At 40.2% G+C, this 23,593-nt stretch overlaps 1 protein-coding gene across 2 annotated transcripts in view; it reads left to right on the forward strand.

Moving 5' to 3' along the window:
* The window catches only part of LOC106596915 (netrin-G1), a 224,165-nt gene that overhangs the window by 180,008 nt on the left and 20,564 nt on the right, over positions 1-23,593 (forward strand). For both annotated transcript variants that reach the window (XM_045714453.1, XM_045714452.1), the window contains exons 4-6: positions 484-662; positions 5,599-5,625; positions 10,887-10,931. In XM_045714453.1, coding sequence (XP_045570409.1) covers positions 484-662; positions 5,599-5,625; positions 10,887-10,931 — 251 coding nt within the window. The remainder of the gene's footprint in view (positions 1-483; positions 663-5,598; positions 5,626-10,886; positions 10,932-23,593) is intronic.

Raw genomic sequence — 23,593 nt, forward strand, 5'->3', positions numbered from 1 at the left:
GAGCTCTGGTTTTAGGAGTGGAATAATAATGCCCTTTCTCTCTCTCTCTTCCATTTTAGTCTGATCTAATCAAGTACCGGAGTACTAATATACACACTATTAAATCATAAAATGGGCAAAATGCTCCACAGCAAGGGCTCAGTGAAATATTGTGTAACCTGAGGTGATACGTTGAAAACACATTGGCATGAAGAGTAACCTTGTCTTAGACGTGAACGTTTGTGTTAGCTCCCCAGTCACATTTTATTCAGGTGAATAAATTAGTTCATATTACTGTTCTCCAGGAGTAAGCACTGCAGTCCGGTTAGAAGCACCAACCCCCAGCCTTTGGTATGAATAATACCATGTATTATTACATCCTCAGTTGAAGTGCAACCTGCACTGCACACCAACAGCTGTTTCCCCTCTTGATTAAAAGTGTTGTTATTGTAGAAGATCAGATAATTTGTGAAATAAATCTGATTTAGTGTTTTCCCTCCTCAGGTGTAAGTGTAACCTACACTCCAACAGCTGTGTGTTTGACAAAGACAAGGGGAAGCTGGGGTGTGAGTGTGAACACAACACAACAGGACCAGACTGCGGCCGCTGTAAGAGACACTACCACGGACGACCTTGGAGCGTCGGGTCCTACCTGCCCATTCCCAAAGGAACTGCTAACATCTGTAAGTAGCTTTCCCCTCTTCCATAGAAATCACATTGTTGAAAAATCCTGTACTTCATTGTAATATTTTTACCAGAAGGTATTTGCTGTTATATGGGTTTTTGCAGTTTGATATTCAGATCCTAAGGTAGGGGGCTACCCATAATGCTAGGCTAACACCAGGCTAACACCAGGGAGGCTAGCTGAGGGCTAAGGTACTATAGCAGCCCAACACTGAGGAATAAGGTGCTATAGCAGCCCAACACTGAGGAATAAGGTGCTATAGCCAGCCCAACACTGAGGAATAAGGTGCTATAGCAGCCCAACACTGAGGAATAAGGTGCTATAGCAGCCCAACACTGAGGAATAAGGTGCTATAGCAGCCCAACACTGAGGAATAAGGTGCTATAGCAGCCCAACACTGAGGAATAAGTTGCTATAGCAGCCCAACACTGAGGAATAAGTTGCTATAGCAGCCCAACACTGAGGAATAAGGTGCTATAGCAGCCCAACACTGAGGAATAAGTTGCTATAGCAGCCCAACACTGAGGAATAAGTTGCTATAGCAGCCCAACACTGAGGAATAAGGTGCTTTAGCAGTCCAACACTGGGCAGAATGGTGGGAGGCCCTATGTTCTTCCTAATGAATCAAACATAGCTGGGAGTCTGTACGGCAATAAAGATGCTGGTGGCGTGCTATCAGTGTTTGATGGTGTTAGCGGTGTACTGTTGCCTTACACATAAGGTAGCCTCTTTACATTTTATGTGTTTGTAGTTTCTGCATGTGTTTGAGGCAATCCTTCCTTGAGATTGTGTGTGTGTGTGTGTGTGTGTGTGTGTGTGTGTGTGTGTGTGTGTGTGTGTGTGTGTGTGTGTGTGTGTGTGTGTGTGTGTGTTACGCAGCATATTTGTGTGTGTGTATATGTTGGTGGGTCCTTGCCTGTGTGTGCATTCCAATGCGATATTGCTTGATTTTTTTCCCCCCCCTGCGTTGCGCTCCTCCCAAGCTCCTCCAGTTCTGAGACCAGCCGGCTAGCTCAACTCTCTCTGACTGACAGGGCGTTATTAAAAACAGCCGACATTCGGACGCATCTGCACTGAACTGATGAAACCCCAGACCCAGTCTCCATATCCTCCATTTCAAAAGCAATATTACACACTCGTTTGGCAGAAACAAAGAATGCAATAATGGTGCGGATGACACCCTGACGTTATTACATAATAATAAAGTAATGTGATGATATTACACTCCCCCCACAGATGTGGAAGTTTGAAGGCTTTTGTCTTTTGATTTTGAGTTATTTGTTATTCTCTCATAAGAGAAACCTGAGACTATTGCTAAGCCCCAAATGGCACCCTATTCTCTACACTTTTGACCAGAGCCCTATGGGCCCTGCTAGTGTACTATGTAGGGAATAAGGTGCCATTTGGGACACACACAAATTGCCAACAACATGGGGGGGGGTGTTCAATTCCCCCCCCCCATTCAGCAAGGAACGCAACGGCTCATATCTCTTGCTAGGATATTAAACATACGGTCCTACATATGAAGACAAATTTGCTGAAAGTGCAGAATTTAATTATAGTCTAATAACACTCATCTGTCATAAAGTCCTCCTCTTTAATCACAATAGTAATTAATCTCCTAGGTAGTAACAGACAGGGGGGGTAATACATTTTGCATATTTCAAATTCATATGCATAGATGTACAGTATGTGACCCACCATGTAACACCTCAAAGACAGGTGAGGCTCTTGTTGCTGGGGGACCAGAGCTGTCACAATACAAGGGCTGAAGCACGGACCAGAATATAGACATATAAGACATAGTCCATTCTATTTCAACGTTAAGGTTCCTTGAAACTGTGATAATCTACTGCATACCAAACAAGGTGTGTGAAACTAGGTGTGAAACTGGAGAGAAACAGAGAGCATTCTCACACTTGCAGAGGCACATTTAAAAGTTATTGTGGCAAAGTGACCTTCATCAGTGCATACAAATCCTCCTGATGTTTCTTCCACATGGTGGGTCGCCGTGACAGGAAGTTAGGTGGAGAGAAAAGCAGGTACACCTTGTGGATTAATGTTTACGTGGTGAAGTCATCCTGTGGAATGAGGTAGGGTTAGAAGTTAGGAAGCATTGGAGTTGGATTCTGATAGAACTCTAGAATAGGTTTAATAGAACTAATAGAACTGTAGAATGGGTTTGATAGAACTAATAGAACTGTAAAATGGGTTTGATAGAACTAATAGAACTGTAAAATGGGTTTGATAGAACTAATAGAACTGTAGAATGGGTTTAATAGAACTAATATAACTGTAGAATGGGTTTGATAGAACTAATATAACTGTAGAATGGGTTTAATAGAACTAATAGAACTGTAGAATGGGTTTGATAGAACTAATAGAACTGTAAAATGGGTTTGATAGAACTAATATAACTGTAGAATGGGTTTAATAGAACTGATAGAACTGTAGAATGGATTTGATAGAACTAATAGAACTGTAGAATGGGTTTGATAGAACTAATATAACTGTAGAATGGGTTTGATAGAACTAATAGAACTATAGAATGTGCTTGATAGAACTGATAGAACTATAGAATGGGTTTAATAGAACTAATAGAACTGTAGAATGGATTTGATAGAACTAATAGAACTGTAGAATGGGTTTAATAGAACTAATAGAACTATAGAATGAGTTTGATAGAACTAATAGAACTATAGAATGTGCTTGATAGAACTGATAGAACTATAGAATGGGTTTAATAGAACTAATAGAACTGTAGAATGGGTTTAATAGAACTGATAGAACGTTAGAATGGGTTTAATAGAACTGATAGAACTGTAGAATGGGTTTAATAGAACTAATAGAACTGTAGAATGGGTTTAATAGAACTAATAGAACCAAAGAACGGGTTTGATAGAACTAATACAATCGAAGAACGGGTTTGATAGAACTAGTAGTAGTGATAGTAGTAGGGGTAGTAGTATGCCAAGAGATAGTTTCAGGGATTGTAGTAGGGATAGGGATAGTAATAGAGATTGTAGTGGGGATAGGAATAGTAGTAGGGATAGTAGTAGGGATAGGGATTGTAGTATTGATAGGGAGAGTAATAGGGATATGGATTGTAGTAGAGATTGGGATAGTAGTAGGGATTGGGATTGTAGTAGTGATTGTAGTGGGGATAGGAATAGTAGTAGGGATAGCAGTAGGGATAGGGAGTGTAGTATTGATAGGGAGAGTAATAGGGATATGGATTGTAGTAGAGATTGGGATAGCAGTAGGGATAGGGATTGTAGTAGTGATTGTGATAGTAGTAGGGATAGTGCTAGTAGTACATATAGGGATAGTAGTGGGAATAGGGATAGTAGTAGGAATATGGATAGTAGTAGTGATAGGGATAGTACTAGGGATAGGGATAGTAGTAGGAATAGGGATAGTAGAAGTGATAGGGATAGTAGTGGGAATAGGGATAGTAGTAGGAATATGGATAGTAGTAGTGATAGGGATAGTACTAGGGATAGGGATAGTAGTAGGAATAGGGATAGTAGAAGTGATAAGGATAGTGCTCGGGATAGGGATGGTAGAAGGGTTGGGGATAGTTGTAGTGATAGAGATATTATTAGTGATAGGGGTAGTAGTAGGGATGGGGATAGTAGCATGGATAGTACTAGGGACATGAATAGTACTAGGGATAGTAGTAGGGATAGTAGTCGTGATAGGGATAGTATTAGGGATAGGGATAGCAGTTGGGATAGGTATAGCAGTAGGAATGGGGATAGTAGTAGTGATAGGGATAGTACTTTGCATAGGAATAGGGATAGTAGTAGTGATAGTACATTTTACATTTACATTTTAGTAATTTAGCAGACGCTCTTATCCAGAGCGACTTACAGTAGTGAATGCATACATTTCAGGCATTTTTTATTTTTGTAGTAGGGTGTTAGGGTTAGTAGTAGGGATAGCGATAGTAGTAGGAATAGAGATAGTAGTAGTGTTGGGATATGGATAGTGCTAGGTATAGTGTTAGTACTAGGGGTAGTTTAGGGTATAATAGTAAGGATAGTGATAGTAGTAGAGATAGGGATATGGATAGTGCTAGGTATAGTGTTAGCACTAGGGGTAGTTTAGGGTTTAATAGTAAGGATAGTGATAGTAGAGATAGGGACATGGATGGTATTAGTGATAAGGCATAGTACTAGGCATAGGGAAAGTAGTAGGGATAGGGTTAGTAGTATGGATAGCGATAGTTGTAAGGATAGCGATATTAGTAGAGCCAGGGATAGTTTTAGTGCTATTTTACCAAACGTTAAAGCATTGTGTATGAAGTCCTAGCTTTGTTTTTCTGTTTTTCTAACCCATTCCAGAAGAACTAAACTCTCTTTGGCAGAGTGTAGTTGTTGATTTTGGCAGAAGACTGCAATTCCTTGCTTTGCCTCTGATTCTGTTGACGCTTTGCCATTTGAAAGCAGTGCTAGGCCCATCAACAAGGAAGACTTGGTGTTAGGCCCATCGGGAACGAGTACTTGGTGTTAGGCTCATGCAGTGTCGCGTCCCTGATTCACTGTCTCTGTCTGTTGGCCCACTGCTGCTAATCAGTGAACATTTTGGAGTGGCAAAAGCTGGAAAGTCTCTGAAAAGAGATTGACAATCTTAAGATAAAAGCCAAGGGTTTGTGGTTGATTAATGCCAAACACGAAAGGAAGCTGTTGTAAGAATTGCTCAAAAACCCATTTCAATCTCTTCTTCTATTGCTTTTGATATTTTAATGTATTTTTTATGTATCTTTGTGAATGAATCTCTGAAGATAAATGTTGTGTTTGTTTTCTATTCTACTACAATATATTTTAAGGGGTAAAGATAAAAGCTGTGGACATTCTTTGATCATCTCTCTTTCTCTCTTTGTTTCCTTCCTTCTATCTTTACCTCCTCTCTTCCACTCTTCTTCTCCAAAGGTATCCATAGCAGTCATGGACCAGTGCGTAAGTAAAACAAAACATTTAAATAAATAAACCAGCGATAATGGACAACTGCATTGCAGTTTCATTGTTCTTATTTAGGTGATGTGGAGAGGTGTAATTGCATTGGAGCTATTAAATCAGCGTTATACCTTCCAGCGTTATGTCTACCAGCATTATACCTACCAGCGTTATAACTACCAGCATTATACCTACCAGCATTATACCTTCCAGTCCTACCAGCATTTTACCTTCCAGCATTATACCTACCAGCGTTATACCTACCAGCATTATACCTTCCAGCATTATACCTACCAGCGTTATACCTACCAGCATTATACCTACCAGCATTATACCTTCCAGTGTTATACCTACCAGCGCTATACCTACCAGCATTATACCTACCATCGTTATACCTACCAGCGTTATACCTACCAGCATTATAACTACCAGCGTTATACCTATAGCATTATACCTACCAGCGTTATACCTACAGGCTTTATACCTACCAGCCTTATACCTACCAGCGTTATACCTACAGGCATTATACCTACCAGCGTTATACCTACCAGCGTTATACCTACCAGCGTTATACCTACCAGCGTTATACCTACCAGCATTATACCAACCATCGTTATACTTACCGGCGTTTTACCTACCAGCGTTAGACCTATAGCGTTATACCTACCAGCGTTACCTACCAGCGTTATACCTTCCAGCGTTATACCTACCAGCGTTATACCTTCCAGCGTTATACACCTACCAGCGTTATACCTACCAGCGTTATACCTACCAGCATTATACCTACCAGCGTTATACCTGTAGCGTTATACCTTCCAGCGTTATACCTTCCAGCGTTATACCTACCAGCGTTATACCTACCAGCGTTATACCTACCAGCATTATACCTACCAGCGTTATACCTTCCAGTGTTATACCTTCCAGCATTATACCTTCCAGTGTTATACCTACCAGCGTTATACCTACCAGCGTTATACCTATAGCGTTATACCTTCCAGCGTTATACCTACCAGCGTTATACCTACCAGCGTTATACCTATAGCATTACACCTTCCAGTGTTATACCTTCCAGTGTTATACCTACCAGCGTTATACCTACCAGCATTATACCTACCAGCATTATACCTTCCAGCATTATACATACCAGCGTTATACCTACCAGCATTATACCTACCAGCATTATAACTACCAGCGTTATACCTTCCAGCATTATACCTACCAGCGTTATACCTATAGCATTATACCTACCAGCGTTATACCTACAGGCTTTATACCTACCAGCGTTATACCTACCAGCGTTATACCTACAGGCATTATACCTACCAGCGTTATACCTACCAGCGTTATACCTACCAGCGTTATACCTACCACCATTATACCAACCATCGTTATACTTACCGGCGTTTTACCTACCAGCGTTATACCTATAGCGTTATACCTACCAGCGTTACCTACCAGCGTTATACCTTCCAGCGTTATACCTACCAGCGTTATACCTACCAGCGTTATACCTTCCAGCGTTATACCTACCAGCGTTATACCTACCAGCGTTATACCTACCAGCGTTATACCTGTAGCGTTATACCTACCAGCGTTATACCTTCCAGCGTTATACCTACCAGCGTTATACCTACCAGCGTTATACCTACCAGCATTATACCTACCAGCGTTATACCTGTAGCGTTATACCTTCCAGCGTTATACCTACCAGCGTTATACCTACCAGCGTTATACCTACCAGCGTTATACCTACCAGCATTATACCTTCCAGCGTTATACCTTCCAGCATTATACCTTCCAGTGTTATACCTACCAGCGTTATACCTACCAGCGTTATACCTATAGCGTTATACCTTCCAGCGTTATACCTACCAGCGTTATACCTACCAGCGTTATACCTACCAGCGTTATACCTACCAGCGTTATACCTACCAGCGTTATACCTACCAGCATTATACCTACCAGCATTATACCTACCAGCATTATACCTTCCAGCATTATACATACCAGCGTTATACCTACCAGCGTTATACCTACCAGCGTTATACCTTCCAGCGTTATACCTAGCAGCGTTATACCAACCAGCAATATACCTACCAGCATTAAACCTTCCAGCGTTATACCTTCCAGCGTTATACCTTCCAGCGTTATACCTTCCAGCAATATACCTACCAGCGTTATACTTACCAGCATTATACCTACCAGCGTTATACCTTCCAGCGTTATACCTACCGGCATTATACCTACCAGCGTTATACCTTCCAGCGTTATACCTACCAGCGTTATACCTACCAGTGTTATACCTACCAGCGTTATACCTTCCAACGTTATACCAACCAGCGTTATACCTATAGCATTATACCTACCAGCGTTATACCTACCAGCGTTATACCTACCAGCGTTATACCTATCAGCATTATATCTACCAGCGTTATACCTGTAGCGTTATACCTTCCAGCGTTATATACCTTCCAGCATTATACTTACCAGCGTTATACCTACCAGCATTATACCTACCAGCATTATACCTACCAGCATTATACCTACCAGTGTTATACCTACCAGCGTTATACCTACCAACGTTATACCTTCCAGCGTTATACCTTCCAGCGTTATACCTTCCAGCATTATACCTACCAGTGTTATACCTACCAGCGTTATACCTACCAGCGTTATACCTATAGCGTTATACCTTCCAGCGTTATACCTACCAGCGTTATACCTACCAGCGTTATACCTATAGCATTACACCTTCCAGTGTTATACCTTCCAGTGTTATATATACCAGCGTTATACCTACCAGCATTATACCTACCAGCATTATACCTACCAGCATTATACCTTCCAGCATTATACATACCAGCGTTATACCTACCAGCGTTATACCTTCCAGCGTTATACCTAGCAGCGTTATACCAACCAGCATTATACCTACCAGCATTATACCTTCCAGCGTTATACCTTCCAGCGTTATACCTTCCAGCGTTATACCTTCCAGCAATATACCTACCAGCGTTATACTTACCAGCATTATACCTACCAGCGTTATACCTTCCAGCGTTATACCTACCGGCATTATACCTACCAGCGTTATACCTTCCAGCGTTATACCTACCAGCGTTATACCTACCAGTGTTATACCTACCAGCGTTATACCTTCCAACGTTATACCAACCAGCGTTATACCTATAGCATTATACCTACCAGCGTTATACCTACCAGCGTTATACCTACCAGCGTTATACCTATCAGCATTATATCTACCAGCGTTATACCTGTAGCGTTATACCTTCCAGCGTTATATACCTTCCAGCATTATACTTACCAGCATTATACCTACCAGCATTATACCTACCAGCATTATACCTACCAGCATTATACCTACCAGTGTTATACCTACCAGCTTTATACCTTCCAACGTTATACCTACCAGCGTTATACCTATAGCATTATACCTACCAGCGTTATACCTACCAGCGTTATACCTACCAGCGTTATACCTACCAGCGTTATACCTATCAGCATTATATCTACCAGCGTTATACCTGTAGCGTTATACCTTCCAGCGTTATATACCTTCCAGCATTATACTTACCAGCGTTATACCTACCAGCATTATACCTACCAGCATTAAACCTACCAGCATTATATCTACCAGCATTATACCTACCAGCGTTATACCTGCACTGAGTCACATTAGTAATAATCCCATGTAGCCGTGTTACAAGGTGGAACACTGGAAGGTTTGTTTTGTGGGATGTGTGTGGCTTCGTGACAAGCGTGTGGCTTTGTGACCACAGCCGCTCACCAATTTAACAGCTCTTTATTAAAAAAAACGTATTATAATTTTTTACCTGTTTTTCTCCCCAATTTCGTGGTACCAATTGGTAGTTACAGTTTTGTCTCATCGCTGCAACACCCGTACGGACTCGGGAGAGGCGAAGGTCGAGAGCTGTGCGTCCTCCGAAACACAACACAACCCAACCAAGCTATACTGCTTCTTGACACAATGCCCACTTAACCCGGAAGCCAGCAGCACCAATGTGTCGGAGGAAACGCCGTACACCTGGTGACTGTGTCAACGTGTACTGCCACAGGAGTCGCTAGTGCGCGTTGGGACAAGAATAGCCCGCTGGCCAAATCCTCCCCTTACACCGGCGACACTGGGCCAATTGTGCGCCGCCCCATGGGTCTCCCGGTCGTGGCCCGGCTTCGAAAGAGCCTGGACTCTAACCCAGAATCACAAGTGTCACAGCTAGCACCATGATGCGATGCCTTAGACCACTGCGCCACTAGGGAGTCCTCAATTTGACAGCTCTAACGCAGTTCCACCGTCTACATGCCAAAACACCAGCCATGCGTGTGTCGGCTCTCTCGGGTTAACGCTTGATCTGATTGAATCAATGCCTAAATTGGTTATTTTCACAAACAGTGTAGGTTACACCTCGACGATGAACATCCTTTAGCTAGATCTGCTTCTGCTGCCGGTCAAAATGTCTTCTCACTCATGTTGCATGCAAGAAGTCATTACTACTTTGAGATCCAACTCACTAAAGTACAAACCATTGCCTATGTGCCTCATACAGATATAGGATCTTAATTTGATCACCCTGTTGTAGGAGAACCTTCCCGCAATGTAGGACATTTAACATTTGTAGTGAATTTGAGATTTAAAAAGGCTCGACTGTGAAATTTCTAACTGGATTTTCGCTTATGAGAAAATGTATTGACCCCTACAAAAATGTCCATGAATTATAATCCACATAATGATTCACTTTTCCTGTTGCTTCAGGATTATTTTCCTGCTGTAGCAAACTGGCTCAGATTAAGATCCTACATCTGGAGTTGGTATCACAATGGAATATGACTCTAGAGTATTTTGATGGAGATTACACACGCTGCTACTCAGTGTCCCTGACTCTCTATACAAGTCATGCATGTACATACAGCATTATTAGAGCCTCATATATACCTTGTGCGAACATGTGTCCTGTGTTCGGATAATGCCCACATTCTGATCCTGCCCACATTTACAGACAGATGTAAACGATTCAAAGACGCATTGTAAACTGATTTTTATAAATGTAAAGATTGGGATAAAAGCAGTGGGCAAAGGACGCATGTTAGTGGCAGGTATAAACAGGGCCTAGGACTTCAGTAAGAGACCTGTGCATGCTGTCTGAGTGCATTCAATTAATCCAGCATGAACTATCTGATAGCATAAAGTAACTGTCACTTATATGACCTCTCCCATCTTTACACAGATCGAGCTAATGCTTCATCTCTAGGTGTTGCAAACCGTAATCAAGGTAGGATAAAAATCGATGTTTATTTGATTCTTACTAAACAAAAATTCAAGAATTGATATTGAGCAATGCTGTCCCTTACAAACTGTGAACTTTAACTTATATACACACTCACACACAGTTACACACACACTCCAGCCAATCTAATCCAGACCTCTGATGAGTCCACATTCCCAGACATCCAATGATCATCTTCACATCTCTCCTTCTCTCTCTCTCTCTCGCTCTCATATCAATTCAATAAATGCTTTATTGGCATAAATGGGTGGTTGCCACTGTTCCCAAATCAATGTATGTAAATGTCACGGTTGTCGTAGGAATGAGAGTACCAAACTGCAGCGTGTGTGTCGTTCCACATTTTTATTTACACTGTGAAACTATGCAATACATAAATAAACTGAAAGACAAAAAACAACAAACCGTGACGCAGAGGTGAAACATACACAACTCAAACATTAATCACCCACAAAACCCAGGTGGAAAAACCCCTACGTAAGTATGATCTCCAATTAGAGACAACGAGGACCAGCTGCCTCTAATTGGAGATCATCCCAAACAAAACCCCAACATAGAAATACAAAACTAGAACCTAAACATAGAAATAGAAAACATAGGGAAAAAACCCTGTCACGCCCTGACCTACTCTACCATAGAAAATAACATCTTTCTATGGTCAGGACGTGACAGTAAAGTATTAAATAAATGAACAATATAAATATATATATATATATAGATATATATATATATATATATATATATATATATATATATATCAACAAAAACAATTATACATGGAAAATAATACACATCAAAAAAAGAAAACAAAGAGCAACAATTGGTGCATGAAATCTACAAGGGCTAATGTGTAAGACATGGTGGGAGGTATTGTCTCTCTTATATTATGACATATCAGGACATAATCTGGAGATAGATCTACTGTCTCTATTATATTATAACAGACCAGGACATAATCTGGAGGTAGATCTACTGTCTCTATTATATTATAACAGACCAGGGCATAATCTGGAGATAGATCTACTGTCTCTATTATATTATAACAGACCAGGACATCATCTGGAGATAGATCTACTGTCTCTATTATATTATAACAGACCAGGACATAATCTGGAGGTAGATCTACTGTCTCTATTATATTATGACAGACCAGGACATAATCTGGAGATAGATCTATTATATTATAACAGACCAGGACATAATCTGGAGCTAGATCTACTGTCTCTATTATATTATGACAGACCAGGACATAATCTGGAGATAGATCTACTGTCTCTATTATATTATAACAGACCAGGGCATAATCTGGAGATAGATCTATTATATTATAACAGACCAGGACATAATCTGGAGCTAGATCTACTGTCTCTATTATATTATGACAGACCAGGACATAATCTGGAGCTAGATCTATTATATTATGACAGACCAGGACATAATCTGGAGCTAGATCTACTGTCTCTATTATATTATAACAGACCAGGACATAATCTGGAGATAGATCTACTGTCTCTATTATATTATAACAGACCAGGGCATAATCTGGAGATATATATACTGTCTCTATTATATTATAACAGACCAGGGCATAATCTGGAGATAGATCTACTGTCTCTATTATATTATAACAGACCAGGGCATAATCTGGAGATAGATCTACTGTCTCTATTATATTATAACAGACCAGGGTATAATCTGGAGATAGATCTGCTGTCTCTATTATATTATAACAGACCAGGGCATAATCTGGAGATAGATCTACTGTCACTATTATATTATAACAGACCAGGGCATTATCTGGAGATAGATCTACTGTCTCTATTATATTATAACAGACCAGGACATAATCTGGAGCTAGATCTATTATATTATGACAGACCAGGACATAATCTGGAGATAAATATACTGTCTCTATTATATTATAACAGACCATGGCATAATCTGGAGATAGATCTACTGTCTCTATTAAATTATAACAGACCAGGGCATAATCTGGAGATAGATATACTGTCTCTATTATATTATAACAGACCAGGGCATAATCTGGAGATAGATCTACTGTCTCTATTATATTATAACAGACCAGGGCATAATCTGGAGATAGATCTACTGTCTCTATTATATTATAACAGACCAGGGTATAATCTGGAGATAGATCTACTGTCTCTATTATATTATAACAGACCAGGACATAATCTGGAGATAGATCTACTGTCTCTATTATATTATGACAGACCAGGAATATTTTTTTCAAAATTCCTGGTGTACATTTTTTTGGGGGGGGGGTTCATATTTTAAATTGGAAAGGGGGCCCCAAACGTTGCTGCCATATGGAAGGATTGGAGTAATGACAGAATCAAATAACTTAAGACAAATCATTTTTTTCATTTTCTCTCTCTCTCCTTCCCTCTCAATTTCAGTTCAATTCAAAAGGGCTTTATTTGTCTGGGAAACATATGTTTACATTGCTAAAGCAAGTGAAATAAACAATAAACAAAGGTGAGAAGAAACACATTTAACATCAACAAACTATTAGAAATAAACACTAAACATAGCACTCAAAACGGTTTCAAAAATATATATAAAGTGCTATTTTATCCGTGTTTTAGTTGTCGTAGGAATAGTAGGGGAAGATAAATAAACAGTATTGGTAGTATTTACAATGTTGTTTGTGCTCCACTGGTTGCTCTTTTCTCATGGCAATGAGCCACACATCTTGCTGCTGTGTTTACACACTGTAGTGTTTCACCTGACAGATATGGGAGTTTATCAATGTTGGATTTGTTATCAAATTATTTGTAAGTCTGTGTGATCTGTGGGAAATATGTGTTTTGAATGTGCTCTTACATTTGGCAGGAGGTTAGGAAGTGCAGCTCAGTTTCCACATTGTGGACAGGGGACACATCCTGTCTTCTCTTGAGAGCCAGATCTGCCTATGGCAACCTCTCTCAACAGCAAGGCTGGTTCTGGGGCTCTGTTCACAAACACAACAGGCCCCACAGAGCCCCAGGACAGTTTGGCCCCACAGAGCCTCAGCAAGTTTGTACATAGTCAAGGATTTTCTAAATTTTTGGTCAGTCACAGTGATCAGGTATTCTGCCACTGTGTACTCTCTGTTTAGGGTCAAATAGCATTCTAGTTTGCTCAGTTTTTTTTGTTAACCTTTATTTAACTAGGCAAATCAGTTAAGAACAAAATGTTCATTTACAATGACGGCCTACCCCGGACGACGCTGGGCCAATTGTCCGTCGCCCTATGGGACTCCCAATCACGGCTGGTTGTGATACAGCCTGGAATTAAACCAGGGTCTGTAGTGAAGCCTCTAGCACTGAGATGCAGTGCCTTAGACCGCTGCGCCACTCGGGAGCCCCAAGTGGTTGATTCTTTCCCGTGTGTCGAATAGTTATCTTTTTGCTTTCTCATGATTTGGTTGGGTCTAACTGTTTTGCTGTCCTGGGGCTCTGTGGGGCCTGTTGTGTTTGTGAACAGAGCCCCAGAACCAGCTGGCTGAGGGGACTCTTCTCTATGTTAATCTCTCTGTAGTTGAGGGCTTTGTGGTGGAATTTGTGGGCATTGCTTCGTTTTAGGTGGCTATAGAAGTTTCTGGATTTAGATAACTAGCTGGAAAAGTCCTGATTCTGCTCTGCATGCATTGTTTGGGGTTCTCAGTCTCTCTCGCGCTCTCTCCCTGCCTTCTCCCTCCCTCCTTAGCTCTCAATCTCTCTCAAGGTGGAATAATCTCTCTCAAGGTGGGAAAAAATGTGCCGTTCTGCCCTTGAGCAAGGCAGGTAACCCCCAACAACAATTGCTCACCAGGCGCCGATGATGTGGACGTTGATTAAGGCAACTCCCCACACCTCTCTGATTCAGAGGGGTTGGGTTAAATGCGGAATGCACATTTCGTTGTGCAACTGACAAGGTATCCCCTTTTCCCCTCTCTCTCTCTCTCTTTCGCTCCCTCTCCCCTCTCTCTCTCACACAGAGAGAGAGAGAGGGGTTACTGGTAACTAAACCAAGATTTATTTTGATTTATTTATTTAGCGTCAACAAGCAAGGAGCTGGAGCTAAAGCATTTTAGCATGCGTTTGCATATTTCCAATAGGTAATGCCTATTGTGTGAAGTGCCTGTGTGCAATAACTCAATTTGCCGTTCTAAACAAGGCTATTTTTATAAAATTTACTTTGGCAAAGGGTCAAGTCTTCAAAACTTTGTCAACTCCGTTCGTAACAGATTCTAGTTTTGAGTACAGAAAACTGTACTGAGATCGAATGTTTCATTTTGATGTGAAAATTTGCAGAATATCGGCCAAGTTTCATCGATCTCCAACTTCTTCCACTTCATGCCACTGGACTTCCTTTCATCATCATATTTGGTAGTTCTAATTGGATGCTAAAGATTCATACCCCCTGTGATGTGTCTGTGTTTCCCCTTTTGTATGTGCTGCTGTGGGGTTTATGTAGATTGGTCTGCAGCTATCTGGGACGGCAGGTAGCCTAGTGGTTAGAGTGTTGGGCCAGTAACCGAAAGGTTGCTAGATTGAATCCCTGAGCTGACAAGGTAAAAATCTGTATTTCTTCCCCTGAATAAGGCCCACTGTTCCTAGGCCATCATTGTAAATAAGAATTTGTTCTTAAATGACTTAAATAAAGGTTAAAATAAATATCTCTGGTTAATCCCACAGATCTCCTCCTATCTGTTGTCTGTGTAGGAAGTGTTACAGCTGAACTCACTCCATGCCTGTAACCCTCACAGCCCTGAGTAACAGGTTGTTACATCAATCTAATTGAACATAATCATCAAAACTATGTGTGTTGAAATTGCGTAGGAAATTTCATGAAAAATGAATTCACAGGTAGAATCTACGTGGAAATTTCAACACAATTTATGTCATGTTGTAAATACGTTGAACATGCAACATCAGATCCACGTCACATTTTCATCATATTTTATACATTTTTTCCATATTCTCAATGTTTAATCAACATCTGTATTTCATCATGTATTTAATCAATTATGTGGAATTTCATATTTCATTAGACATATTTTATAAGACCTTGTTTCAATGTTGACGGTAAAAACGGTACGTTTGAATCAATGTCATTGTTTCATCATCATGCCATCAACCTAAATAAAGAGATATTGAAATAAAATCTGAAGCCACATTCCAACAATTCCTGCTTGAACAGGGACTCCTACTGATATATATTGGAGGATGTACTTCGGTGAGAATGAGTCTACCATCCAGATGTCTACATCTGTGTACACTGCTTAGCTTTGGAAACAAGCTGTGTTGGTTTCTGCTGAGCTATCACGTCAACACGAGGATACTGATCAACTTCCATACTCATGTGTGTCGCTACCTTAATAACATTGAATAGTTGAAAGTAACTCTTCTAACTTGTTTTACAAAAAAATGAAAGCCAATTCGGAGTGAGGTTGGGTTTATGTACATGCTACATGGATATCTGATTTGCATAAAGGACATGAATCCATCGTGTAGGTTTACTGTCATTCATTCTTTAGAAGTGGCTACCATTTAGTCCTATAGATAGGATGCCAAATTCATGATATTAATAATAAACGTTTACCTTTTGGATATTATATTTTATAAATATCTTATTCATAATACGACAAAATCCAAATGTAAATATTTAATTATATTCATCCTTAAGCTTCAATCTAAGTAAATGAATACAAAAATTCCCATCAAAATTCCTAATTTTAAGTTTGAGATACCTGTTTTTGCATGGGCTGCGTCTCAATCCACTGTATCCTCCCATGTCGACCTTCCGCATCTGTAGTGGAAGGTGGTCGAGATACAGCTGTGTTTGTCAGACCATGAGACATCCCATCTGTCGGTGGAAGGTGGCTGAGCTACAGCTGTGTTTGTCAGACCATGAGACATCCCATCTGTGGTGGAAGCTGTCCGAGCTACAGCGGTGTTTGTGAGACCGTGAGACATCCTGAAAATCTGCCTTCTCACAGAAATGTCTTTAGCGTCCGAACCGTTTGGGTTACAAACTAACATGACCCCACTGTGGAAAGGGAAGACTCTCCCGAACACAATGGTTTTCTCCCCACAAATGTCACGGGACTCATCTGAAGGTAACCCATACAAGGTGTATGTGTCCGAAAAAAAGAACAAATATTTCCTGAGCTTTCTTATACAGTTGAAGTCGGAAGTTTACATACACTTAGGTTGGAGTCATTAACTCGTTTTTCAACCACTCCACAAATTTCTTGTTAACAAACTATAGTTTTGGTAAGTCGGTTAGGACATCTACTTTGTGCATGACACAAGTAATTTTTCCAACAATCGTTTACAGACAGATTATTTCACTTATAATTCACTGTATCACAATTCCAGTGGGTCAGAAGTTTACAAACACTAAGTTGAGTGTGCCTTTAAACAGCTTGGAAAATTCCAGAAAATTATGTCATGGCTTTAGAAGCTTCTGATAGGCTAATTGACATAATTTCAGTCAATTGGAGGTGTACCTGTGGATGTATTTGAAGGCCTACCTTCAAACTCAGTGCCTCTTTGCTTGACATCATAGGAAAATCAAAAGAAATCAGCCAAGACCTCAGAAAAAAAATGTGGACCTCAACAAGTCTGGTTTATCCTTGGGAGCAATTTCCAAACGCCTGAAGGTTCCATGTTCATCTGTACAAACAATAGTACGCAAGTATAAACACCATGGGACCACGCAGCCGTCACACCGCTCAGGAAGGAGACGTGTTCTGTCTCCTAGAGATGAACGTACTTTGGTGCGAAAAGTGCAAATCAATCCCAGAACAACAGCAAAGGACCTTGTGAAAATGCTGGAGGAAAGAGAGTATTATTTGTTGGACTAATTCAATTTAGCTTTGGTTTATCATAACCAGTGGCGTAAATTCCATGTGGATGTTTTAGCTCTGACAGAGTCTAGCGATAACGGAACATCTGACATTTCTACTGAAACAAGAGTAGATGGTAACTTGAGTGACACCTGCTCCAGTTTTAGTTGTTTGATGAGATGAAGATGTCATTCTGATAGTGTGTTAAGCAGGATCTTTCTCAAACTGAAACAAAGGGTGGTATGTGTGAAGCTGGCATCTTGGGCTGATCACTAGGGGGTGCAGTAAGTATTTTATTGGTAATTCTCAGGGAAGAAGGGATTGATGTTCTGAAAAAATGCGCAAACACCCAGAGAGTACAACCCTTTTGAGACTGAGCAGGGTATAGTCAGAGAGAGAGAGGGAGGCCCAACTCGGCGGAAAATCTGTCGTTGGCAGGATAGCAAAGCATCATGTGGTCAGAGAGGAAGAGAGAGGCCCAACTTCATCCAGCATGTGGTGTTTTTTGTTGGTTATTTCGCCCACTAAGCAAGGAGTTTTTGTATGAGTGTCGAATTTCGTCAACAACAAAAAATGTATGGCTCATTTGCTATGTGAGGTTTATTTGATCTAATATCAGTTTTGTAATGCTTAACCTCTATGGGCTAGGTGGGATGCTTGCGTCCCACCTACTCAACAGCCAGTTGAATCCTGTGGCGCGTTATTCAAATACCTTAGATATGATATTACTTAAATTTTTCAAAAATATGACTATTTTACACCATTTTAAAGATAAGACTCTCGTTAATCTAACCACACTGTCCGATTTCAAAAAGGCTTTACAACGAAAGCAAAACATTAGATTATGTCAGCAGAGTACCGAGCCAGAAATAATCAGACACCCATTTTTCAAGCTAGCATATAATGTCACATAAACCCAAACCACAGCTAAATGTAGCACTAACCTTTGAGGATCTTCATCAGATGACAACCCTAGGACATTATGTTATACAATACATGCATGTTTTGTTCAATCAAGTTCATAAATATATCAAAAACCAGCTTTTTACATTAGCATGTGACTAGCATGTGACTAGCATTCCCACCGAACACTGCCGGTGAATTTACTAAATTACTCATGATAAACGTTCACAAAAAGCATAACAATTATTTTAAGAATTATAGATACAGAACTCCTCTATGCACTCGATATGTCCGATTTTAAAATAGCTTTTCGGTGAAAGCACATTTTGCAATATTCTCAGTAGATAGCCCGGCATCACAGGGCTAGCTATTTAGACACCCAGCAGGTTTAGCACTCATCAAAGTCAGATTTACTATAAGAAAAATGTTATTACCTTTGTTGTCTTCGTCAGAATGCACTCCCAGGACTTCTACTTCAATAACAAATGTTGGTTTGGTCCAAAATAATCCATTGTTATATCCAAACAGCGGCGTTTTGTTCGTGCGTTCTAGACACTATCCTAAAGGGTAAATAAGGGTGACGAGCATGGCGCAATTCGTGACAAAAGAATTCTAAATATTCCATTACCGTACTTCGAAGCATGTCAACCGCTGTTTAAAATCAATTTTTATGCCATTTTTCTCATAAAAAAGCGATAATATTCCGACCGGGAATCTGCGTTTAGATAAACAGACAAAGGAAAAGAAAGCATTCGGTCGAAGCGGGCATGCGCCTAAGCCCATAGTACTCTGAGTGGCCACTTGCCGAAAGCGATAAAGTGTTTAACCTGTTGGGTCTAGGGGGCAGCATTTGCACGTCTGGATAAAAAAAATGTACCCGATTTAATCTGGTTACTAATCCTACCCAGTAACTAGAATATGCATATACTTATTATATATGGATAGAAAACACTCTAAAGTTTCCAAAACTGTTTGAATGGTGTCTGTGAGTATAACAGAACTCATTTGGCAGGCAAAACCCTGAGACATTTTCTGACAGGAAGTGGATACCTGATGTGTTGTATTGACTTTAAAGCTATCCCATTGAAAAACACAGGGGTTTAGGAATATTTTGGCACTTCCTATTGCTTCCACTAGATGTCACCAGCCTTTACAAAGTGTTTTGAGTCTTCTGGAGGGAGATCTGACCGAACAAGAGCCATGGAACGGTGATGTCCCATTAGACACCTGGCGCGCTACTTCATGTTGGGTACCCTCGTTCCAATACGTTATAAAAGGCTATGCATTCGTCCACCTTGAATATTATTCATGTTCTGGTTAAAAAAGGCCCTAATGATTTATGCTATACAACGTTTGACATGTTTGAACGAACGGAAATATATTTTTTCCCCTCGTTCATGACGAGAAGTCCGGCTGGCTTACATCATGTGCTAACGAGACGGAGATTTTTGGACATAAATGATGAGCTTTTTTGAACAAAACTACATTCGTTATGGACCTGTGATACCTGGAAGTGACATCTGATGAAGAGAATCAAAGGTAATGGATTATTTACATAGTATTTTCGATTTTAGATCTCCCCAACATGACGTCTAGTCTGTATCGCAACGCGTATTTTTCTGGGCACAGTGCTCAGATTATTGCAAAGTGTGATTTCCCAGTAAGGTTATTTTTAAATCTGGCAAGTTGATTGCGTTCAAAAGATGTAAATCTATAATTCTTTAAATGACAATATAATATTTTACCAATGTTTTCTAATTTTAATTATTTAATTTGTGACGCTGACTTGACTGCCGGTTATTGGAGGAAACGATTTCCTCAACATCAATGCCATAGTAAAACGCTGTTTTTGTATATAAATATGAACTTGATAGAACTAAAAATGCATGCATTGTCTAACATAATGTCCTAGGAGTGTCATCTGATGGAGATTGTAAAAGGTTAGTGTATCATTTTAGCTGGTTTTATGGTTTTGGTGACCCTGTCTTTGACTTGACAAAACATTACACACAACTCTTGTAAATGTACTGTCCTAACATACTCTAAATTTATGCTTTCGCCGTAAAACCTTTTTGAAATCGTAAAACGTGGTTAGATTAAGGAGATGTTTATCTTTCAAATGGTGTAACATAGTTGTATTTTTGAAAAATTTGAATTTTGACATTTATTTGGATTCAAATTTGCCGCTCTTGAAATGCACCTGCTGTTGATGGAGTGCACCACAGGTGTGCACGCTAGCGTCCCACCTAGCCCCAAGAGGTTAAAGAATTATAGATTTACATCTCTTGAACGCAATCAACTTGCCAGATTTAAAAATAACCTTACTGGGAAATCACACTTTGCAATAATCTGAGCACTGCGCCCAGAAAAATACGCGTTGCGATACAGACTAGACGTCATGTTGGGGAGATCTAAAATCGAAAATACTATGTAAATAATCCATTACCTTTGATTCTCTTAATCAGATGTCACTTCCAGGTATCACAGGTCCATAACGAATGTAGTTTTGTTCAAAAAAGCTCATCATTTATGTCCAAAAATCTCCGTCTTGTTAGCACATGATCTAAGCCAGCCGGACTTCTCGTCATGAACGAGGGGAAAAAATATATTTCCGTTCGTTCAAACATGTCAAACGTTGTATAGCATAAATCATTGGGGCCTTTTTTAACCAGAACATGAATAATATTCAAGGTGGACGAATGCATACTCTTTTATAACATATTGGAACGAGGGTACCCAACATGAACTCGCGCGCCAGGTGTCTAATGGGCCATCATCGTTCCATGGCTCTTGTTCGGTCAGATCTCCCTCCAGAAGACTCAAAACACTTTGTAAAGGCTGGTGACATCTAGTGGAAGCAATAGGAAGTGCCAAAATATTCCTCAGCCCCTGTGTTTTTCAATGGGATAGGTTTAAAGGTAATACAACACATCAGGTATCCACTTCCTGTCAGAAAATGTCTCAGGGTTTTGCCTGCCAAATGAGTTGTGTTATACTCACAGACACCATTCAAACAGTTTTAGAAACTTTAGAGTGTTTTCTATCCATATATAATAAGTATATGCATATTCTAGTTACTGGGTAGGATTAGTAACCAGATTAAATCGGGTACATTTTTTTTATCCAGCCGTGCAAATACTGCCCCCTAGCCCTAACAGGTTAAGGATTAGCCCCTTTTTTTTCAATTTTCGCATAAAATGACATTTGTTTATTAATAACTTTTCACGTTCAAAATTGTGCACTCTCCTCAAAAAATAGCATGGTATTCTTTCACTGTAATAGCTACTGTAAATTGGACAGTGCAGTTAGATTAACAAGAATTTAAGCTTTCTGCCAATATCAGATATGTCTATGTCCTGGGAAATTTTCTTGTTACTTACAACCTCAAGCTAATCGCATTAGCCTACGTTAGCTCAACCGTCCAGCACATTACTCAACACTAGTGAGACTCATGTCGCCTACGGTAGGCCTACAGTATATCTGAAAATATGACGTGACTCTCCGCCAATAATTATATATAGAGGATTGAAGGATTCTAAATTAAAACCAATAGCCGCCTCATGGGTTTCCCGGTGGCAGCCGGCACGGGTATCAAACCTGCATCTGTTTGCACTGCGGGAGCTGTAATACTGTACATGGTGTCCAGGTCAGGATAACCAAAACATTTCTTTATTAAAGACTATCTGAAATAATGTTGGTTCTTATTTATTTGAACCAAAGCCAGGAATGAATGAATCACTCAGCTTTTTGTAGGTGCCGGCTATATGACTGTGCCATCAACTTGATAATATATAACCATATTTTGGAGGTTATTTATAAAAAAAATTTAACGAAAGTGAGTGATTGTAATCTGAGTAAAGGCCAAAACATTTATTTATGGGCCAATTGTGCACCGCCCTATGGGACTCCATAGGGGCCAATTGTGCACCGCCCTATGGGACTCCATAGGGGCCATTGTGCACCGCCCTATGGGACTCCATAGGATTCACGGTCAGATGTGATAGATAATAATACTTTTTTAATAACTTTTTGTGGTATTATTTGTTTTGTCTTTTCTGGTGGATTAAACTGAAATTGCAACCAATCACAGCCGGTTGGGTTACAGCCAACCTAACTTAGAAATACATTTGCCGATAGAATTCTCCCCCTATCCTCCTTCTAGGCAAGTCTATTGTCCAGCTATTTGCTAATAGCCATTATTTTATTAACGAAAGCATAAAGATGCCATTATTAGTTAATTTGTTTTAGTTTGAACGTGCAGACTGGCACTAAAAACAGTGGTAACGTATCCCTAGTTAGTGCCGTTATTATTGCAATGCACCTTAATGTGTTGCTCTGTGCTACCCAGCGTAGTCAGGCTTGAGGGAAAGATGAACAGAGCGATCCTCGATGAAAACCTGATCTAGGGCACTCAGGATGTCAGGTGTGAAGGTTCAACTTCCAACAGGCCACAACCCTAAGCACACAGCCAAGACAACGTAGGAGTGGCTTCAGAAAAAGTCTCTAAATATCCTTGTTTGGCCCAGCCAGAGCCTGGACTTGAACCCAATCAAACACAGACAAACTCTGGAGCTCTGGAGAAAGTGACCATCGGGATCTTGGTCACCTCCCTGACCAAGGCCTGTCGGCCATCATTGAATCTTGGAAAATAGCTGTGCAACGAGGCTCCCCGTCTAACCTGGCAGAGCTTGAGAGGATCTGCAGAGAAGAATGGGAGAAACTCTGCAATTACAGGTGTGCCAAGCTTGTAGCATCGTACCCAAGAAGACTCAAGGCTGTAATCACTGCCAAAGGTGTTTCAACAAAGTACTGATTAAAGGGTCTGTATTCTTTTGTAAATCTGATATTTACGTGTTTTTTTTTAAAACCGATTTTTGCTTTGTCATTTGGTATTGTGTTTAGATTGATG

This window comes from Salmo salar, chromosome ssa03 (genome assembly GCF_905237065.1).
Source record: "Salmo salar chromosome ssa03, Ssal_v3.1, whole genome shotgun sequence".
In the NCBI taxonomy this organism is placed as follows: domain Eukaryota; kingdom Metazoa; phylum Chordata; class Actinopteri; order Salmoniformes; family Salmonidae; genus Salmo; species Salmo salar.